At 34.8% G+C, this 6,894-nt stretch overlaps 1 protein-coding gene across 2 annotated transcripts in view; it reads right to left on the bottom strand.

The window, feature by feature from the left end:
- Window positions 1-1,676: 1,676 nt before the first annotated feature.
- LOC142230476 (casein kinase I) overlaps window positions 1,677-6,894 on the bottom strand; it is a 30,146-nt gene continuing 24,928 nt past the window's right edge. For both annotated transcript variants that reach the window (XM_075301115.1, XM_075301116.1), the window contains exon 4: window positions 1,677-2,176. In XM_075301115.1, coding sequence (XP_075157230.1) covers window positions 1,987-2,176 — 190 coding nt within the window. In that variant the 3' untranslated portion in view covers window positions 1,677-1,986. The remainder of the gene's footprint in view (window positions 2,177-6,894) is intronic.

Here is a 6,894-nt window from a genome sequence, read left to right as displayed (position 1 = left end):
CTTTTTTCCCTTTATTGTAAAAATACATTTTCGAACAGCGTTTTTAAGAAATGTTCGTTCTCAAAAAAAGTAGATAACATGCAATAATACTAATCAAGTCATTAGTTTTCAATGTGAGAAAAAATTAAAATAAATGTATATGCGCACATTTTTCAACCAAAATTTAAACTATCCATAATTTTAATTAAATTTTCGAGAACTAATATCAGAAATAAGAGAATGCTAGGATATAGTACAATAGTAAAGCAAATATGAATGTCATTACACTGAAAAAAAGCATGCCCGGTTCCAAAGATTTTGTCTTTACTTTAACAATTTGGGTATTAATTCCGAGCCAAAGAAGCGGATAATACAAGTAAGGATACTTTAAAGACGCAATTCTCTTTTAAATTTGGGGGTTATGTACTTGCTTCTAGGAAGCAAATGTTAATTTTTCATTTTTTTAGATTTTTTTCGTCAGTTGTTATCAAAATCCTTTAAAAACGAGTTAACGACAATTTTATTTTCCATATTAAGACTCGACTTCCAGTAGAAATTATGCTATATTTCAAGTAAAAAGCGTCTTTAAAATAAAGTGTTGAAAAACATGTCTTATTTTTTAACGATTTTTCGCTTTGTAGGCAAGATGCAAAAAGGAAACAAATTTAAAGACAATTTTATTAATTTTAAAGAATTTTTCTTAATTATTAAAGTCACGTTGACCTTACCTCAAAATTTTATCTTTCATATTATGATACACATTTTTAAGTAAAATCACTTAATTATAAGGACATTACAACTTCATTCAAAAGTTTATTGACATTTGGACAAGGAAAAAACTTTATTTTAGAGAAATGCGTCTTCCATGTTAAGCAATATTTGCATTCTTATTCTAAGGACATGAAATCTTTGACTTCACGACAATATTTTTTCAGTGTAGAAAACTAAAAAATTAAATATAAATAAGATCGTTTAATTGCATTTATTTGACGTTCATTACAAACATCTTTGTAGTAATACGGGATTAAATTGATCGAAAGTACTGTTGCTACTTTTATAACACATACTAGAGATATATTTTGACATTTGCCGTTTTTGAAAACAATTACTAAAAAAACACGTCGTGTTTTCCCCAATGTACGTACGTACAAAAATACATATCGTACATTTTAAACGTTTACTCACACTACGCTAAGTACTAGCTATATTTGAAATTACCTACACAGTGTAATTTCAAAGTTACACATTTCATTCAAGTAATATTTTATTCGGAGCGGAGCGGTTTTTCATTTGGAAACCGCTCCGCTCCCGCTCCCCTCCGGATTTTAGAAATGCCGCTCCCGCTCCGGCAAAAAAAGGGCTTGCTCCGCTCCGCTCCACGCTCCGCTCCGGATCCCTGAACATAGCACACACCTTAAAACAATTCCATTCATTCGAGGAGACCATCTACCTACAAACTGACAAACTTAGAGGAAAACACATCAGCTTTCACACATAAAAAATATGTTGATATCTTTATCCATTCAAAAGATACAGAATTATTTCCAACAGCGATTTGGAACCACTGTGTGGCACCGGAGTATTTTCCCACATTTATGGTTTAAACCTATGCAATTGAAAATTTGTCCTTGACCTTTGACGGTACGACCCTATTATTCTTACTTCCTATTAAAATTTAATTGAAATATACTGAGGGGTACATTTTAAAACTTTATTAGTTTCAATATTGTAATGTTTAATATAATAAGGTATGTTAAGAATTGTTGTTGATACATTCTCTATATTCTTAAATTACACGCTGTTATCTTTTTTTTTCTACTTTATTTTTTAACTCCCAACACAGTTAGCATTTATTGACGTAATTCAAAATTATTAATATTAATAATTATCGTAATATTTTAGTGGATGATGCAAACAATTTTGCAGCAATATTTCAATGCAAATTGTGTATTTGTTGAATTTTACATGAGTTAATATTTAACTATTTTTTAAGCATAGAAGTTAAACTTATTCAGAGAGCATAGTTTTACCACTCGCTTTCTCTTTCTCCTTCTCCCTCTCTCGTTCTCTATCATTACGAGTTTCAGCTTGTCCCAACAATAATGTAGTGTTTGGTTGGCTTTGATGGGTTTTCTGTTTCAGCATTGTCCAATCATAAATATAATCGTATTGATGATTCAATGTTCGGAAGAGTATCCTATGAAATATATAGAAAACAAAAATAAGTTATTTTAGTAATAGTTGTAGTTTTGATATTTTGTGATAAAATAACTATGTTGTCGCCTTTGAAAGGGCACTTTCAAAGTTTGTACAAACATAATTAATTCGTAAGAAAAGTCATTATTGTTTATGTTATAAGTTTTTTTTTTTTTTTTTTTGGGGGGGGTTTGTTAGTTAATATAATAAAAGAATTTATTTAATATTTGCATTGAATTTGTATAATATATTACATTGAACTCCATGATTTATCTTCGTCTACAAAATATGTGCCTGCCAATTGCGTACAAAAACAAAGCATTTCACAAATGTGTTTGTGTTTTTAGACTGTATAAAAGGGAATTCCTACAAAATAAACCTCCATTAGGAAATGCATTGCCTTTTATATTTCGGGATTGGGTAAATTTATTGTAGCAATCTGCCAACTGACATCTCTATAGTAAAGCTTGACATTTTTGATTTTATAACGTACTCAGAATGTGTTAACGTACGAGCGCTATTTGTGTTATTCACAGCAACTTAAAAGATTCATCTCGCCAAAAACAAAATGGAATTAAATCGTGAACATTTTCGTGCGATTATTTTTTACAACTTTCGACGTGGATTAACTAAACAACAGCGCATCGATGGACTAATTCAATTTTTGGCGATGAAATCCATTAAGGGCCAATGTTTATCGATGGTATGGTGGGGAAAAACTGAACATGTCACAACCGTACTACCAGAAGCAGAACAGTCAATTCTATGTGGTAGACAGCCATTTGTTTTCCAAGAAATCAGAAAAACCAACCGCCAAATATGGGTTACGCTTCACCACGGCAATGATTTGATGGATCATTCTCCGTATAGTCCTGACTTGGTACCGAATCACTTATTTTTATTCCTGCACGTGAAAAATAAAATGCAGAATGCATATTTTGGAGATACCTCAATCAGATTGGAAAAAGTGCTTGGTTCAAACGCATGCTAAAGTGTATAGATCTTGATGGGGAATATGTTGGAAAACAATAAAGCGATTTTCAATGATTATTATTTGTGTTTGTTCTCTAATCCCGAAATATAAAAGGCTACCCTCGTGTGTATGTCTTTTTAGGCGGATTAAAAGAGTTACCATATAAATTCTTTCGAAAGAAACCTCCATTCGGAAATGCAAAAAATTTCAGATGATGATATGTCACCGAAACGTAGATGAAACGCATAAAAACTAATACAAGTATATAAAATAAATTAAAACACAAGTATTTAAAAAATTAAAATACAAGTAAATACAAAAAGATAAAATAAATAAAAAATATAGTTAAAACAGTAAATTAAGATAAATAATAAATCCATTCATTCACTATTCAGAATGTTTAATCTAAAAACTCCTTGAAAAATTCTAAAAAAAACAATAAGTTCTTAAAACAAATTTAAATATAAGAAATAAATAATTAAAGAAGTAAAAATAATAATAAATGTTAGAAATCCGTATTAGTTTAATCCAATTGTAACGACCCACCTCTTAGGACCCTAGAGAGTGGTTAGGTTAGGTTAGATGGCAGCCCGATTTGTCAGGCTCACTTAGACTATTCAGTCCATTGTGATACCACATTGGTGAACTTCTCTCTTATCACAGAGTGCTGCCCGATTCCATGTTAAGCTCAATGACAAGGGACCTCCTTTTTATAGCCGAGTCCGAACGGCGTTCCACATTGGAGTGAAACCACTTAGAGAAGCTTACTGAGGTGGGATAATCCACCGCTGAAAAACTTTTTGGTGTTCGGTCGAAGCTGGAATCGAACCCAAGACCTTGTGTATGTGTTATGGATGGCAACCCACTCCATGAATATCCAGAAGAGTTAAACAATTCGGGTTCTCTCACGCATACATACTAGCCATATACAATTGTCATTACATATTGTAACGGTATACATTTATTTTTATTTGTGCTATACTTGATATTAACAATATGCTGATCTTAGAATCATTCCGTTTTGAGTAGTCACGTTGAGAAGAAGTGTACTTGGAAAATAAATAAATATATTGTTCTACCACTTTAATCATTTACGCCTTGTTATTGGGATAGTGGTGAGGACATAACAGTGGCGACGAGGACTGGTTTGTCTTATTGTAACCACTTTTAGTAAAAAAAAAATATGGAAGCGGTACTCGAAAAATTCCTCGACAAACAGCAACAACAAATGGAGCAGTAACAAAAATTGATAGAGCAATTGGTGGCTTTGTCCAAAAGCTCATCTGTTGCATCATCAGAGGTGGTAAATGGTCCACCAACAAGCAGTGTGTTTGCCGCTCCATCAACAAGCTCAGAAGCAGTTATGACTATGATCTCTAAAAACGTGAGCGAATTTTCGTACAACCCAGAATCTAACCAAACTTTTGAAGCCTGGTTTTCTCGGTACGAAGTGTTGTTCGGTGAAGATGCTGATAAACTTAACGATGCTGAAAAGGTTAGGTTAATTTTGAGGAAATTAGAACCTCAAGTGTTTGACAAATACGCAGATTATATTTTGCCAAAAATACCCCGTGACCTTGATTTTCAAACCACAATTTCTACGCTCAAAACCATCTTCGGAAGGAAGGAATCGCTTTTTAGCACCCGAATAAATTGTTTGCAATATACAAAATGTGATGATGTTGATTACGTAACATACGGTGCAATGGTAAACAGGAATTGCGACAATTTTGAATTCGGGAAACTTAAGGAAAATCATTTCAAGTGTCTCATGTTTATTCGAGGTCTACAAAATCCTGAAGATGGCGAAATAAGAGCTCGATTGTTAAATTTTTTGGAAACTGATACTGAAGGCACAATTACAATTGACAAGATGGTAAGCGAAATACACAGAATAATCAGTTTAAAGCGCGATGCAGCTTCGGTGGAACAAAGTACTATAGTACACGCCGTTAAATACAAGGATCAGAATAATGTAAAGAAACAAATGTTCCACAACGACCGCCCGCGACGGCCATGTTGGCTTTGCGGGGAGATGCATTTCGTTAAGAATTGTAAGTATGCGAACCATCCATGTGAACAATGCGGTGTCACGGGCCATAAGGAAGGGTATTGTCCTGGTTTAGGAGTACAACGTACACGAACTCAAAACAATTTTAAGAAAAAACGGAATCACCAGGTAATGCTGTTAAATAATATTAGTGCTAACAGAAAGCATATAATGGTCACTATCAACGGAATAAAACAGCGGTTGCAATTCGATACAGGCGCCGATGTAACTATAATTTCGCAAAACGTTTGGTACAAAGTAAATAAACCGTATATTAAACAAGCTTCGTTAGTTCCAAGAGACGCATCAGGTCACGTCCTGGACATAATCGGCCAATGCAAAACAGAAATTGGTTTTCAAGGGAAATTTATAACGGCGAACTTATTTGTGACCAAGCACCAGCACCTCAATGTAATGGGGACAGATGTAATGGATTTGCTTGACATCTGGAATTATCCCATTGATTACATATGCAACAATATCAGCCTAAACGAAATAGAAGAAATTCAACAAAAATTTCCAACAGTTTTCAAAAACGAACCAGGTCATTGCGCTTCATTTCACGTTAACTTGAAGCTCAAAGAAAACGTAAAACCTGTGTTTAAGCCAAAACGACCAGTGGCCTACGCTGCACTTACACAAGTGGCGGAAGAACTTGAGCGGCTGGAAAAAGCTAACATCATTACACCAGTGAGCTATTCGAGATGGGCAGCGCCAATTGTGGTTGTTAAACGAGCAAATGGAAAAGTTCGCATATGCGGCGATTATTCAACCGGACTTAATGACTGCATGGAAACACACACGTACCCTCTTCCTTTGCCGGATGATATTTTCGTCAACTTCAATAACTGCACCTATTTTTCACGTATTGATCTAACCGACGCTTATATGCAAGTAGAAGTTGACTCGCCAACGAAAGAGATTCTAACCATTAATACGCATAAGGGTCTTTACACATTTAACAGGCTCGCTCCTGGGGTTAAGTCAGCCCCCGGAGCCTTCCAACAAGTTATGGACAAAATCCTTTCCGGCATACAATATGCGTACCCATACTTGGATGATGTCATCGTCGCTACAACATCACTGGAACACAACAAACAGGCCGTGCATGAAGTTTTCGCCCGATTTGCAAGGTATAATCTTACTGTAAATTTTGATAAATGTAGTTTTTTCTCCCGCAGTTGTACTTACCTTGGCTACAAAGTTGACGGTAATGGTGTCAGACCAGATCCAGGGAAAATTTCAACAATTTTAAAAATGCCAGCTCCGACAAACATATCAGAGTTGCGTTCATTTCTCGGAGCTGTGAACTATTATGGAAAGTTTATACGGAAAATGCGACAATTACGAGCTCCTTTGGACGAACTGTTGAAGCATGACCGCGAGTGGAAATGGTCCGAGGATGCCCAAAATTCGTTTTCAAAATTTAAAGAAATTTTAGCCTCGGATTTAATGCTTACGCATTATAATCCTAAACTTCCCATAAAGGTTGCTGCGGATGCATCTACAGTTGGTATAGGGGCATATATATGTCATCAGTACGCGGATGGCTCAGAAAAGGCAGTTTACCATGTTTCACGTTCACTAACGCCGGCCGAACGCAACTATTCACAAATTGAAAAAGAAGGCCTCGCCTTAGTTTTTGCAGTTCAGAGGTTTCATAAGATGCTCTACGGACGTCATTTTAAATTAGAAA

Source organism: Haematobia irritans, chromosome 3, assembly GCF_050003625.1.
Source record: "Haematobia irritans isolate KBUSLIRL chromosome 3, ASM5000362v1, whole genome shotgun sequence".
Taxonomy (NCBI): domain Eukaryota; kingdom Metazoa; phylum Arthropoda; class Insecta; order Diptera; family Muscidae; genus Haematobia; species Haematobia irritans.
This window is presented reverse-complemented; position numbering and strand designations above follow the sequence as displayed.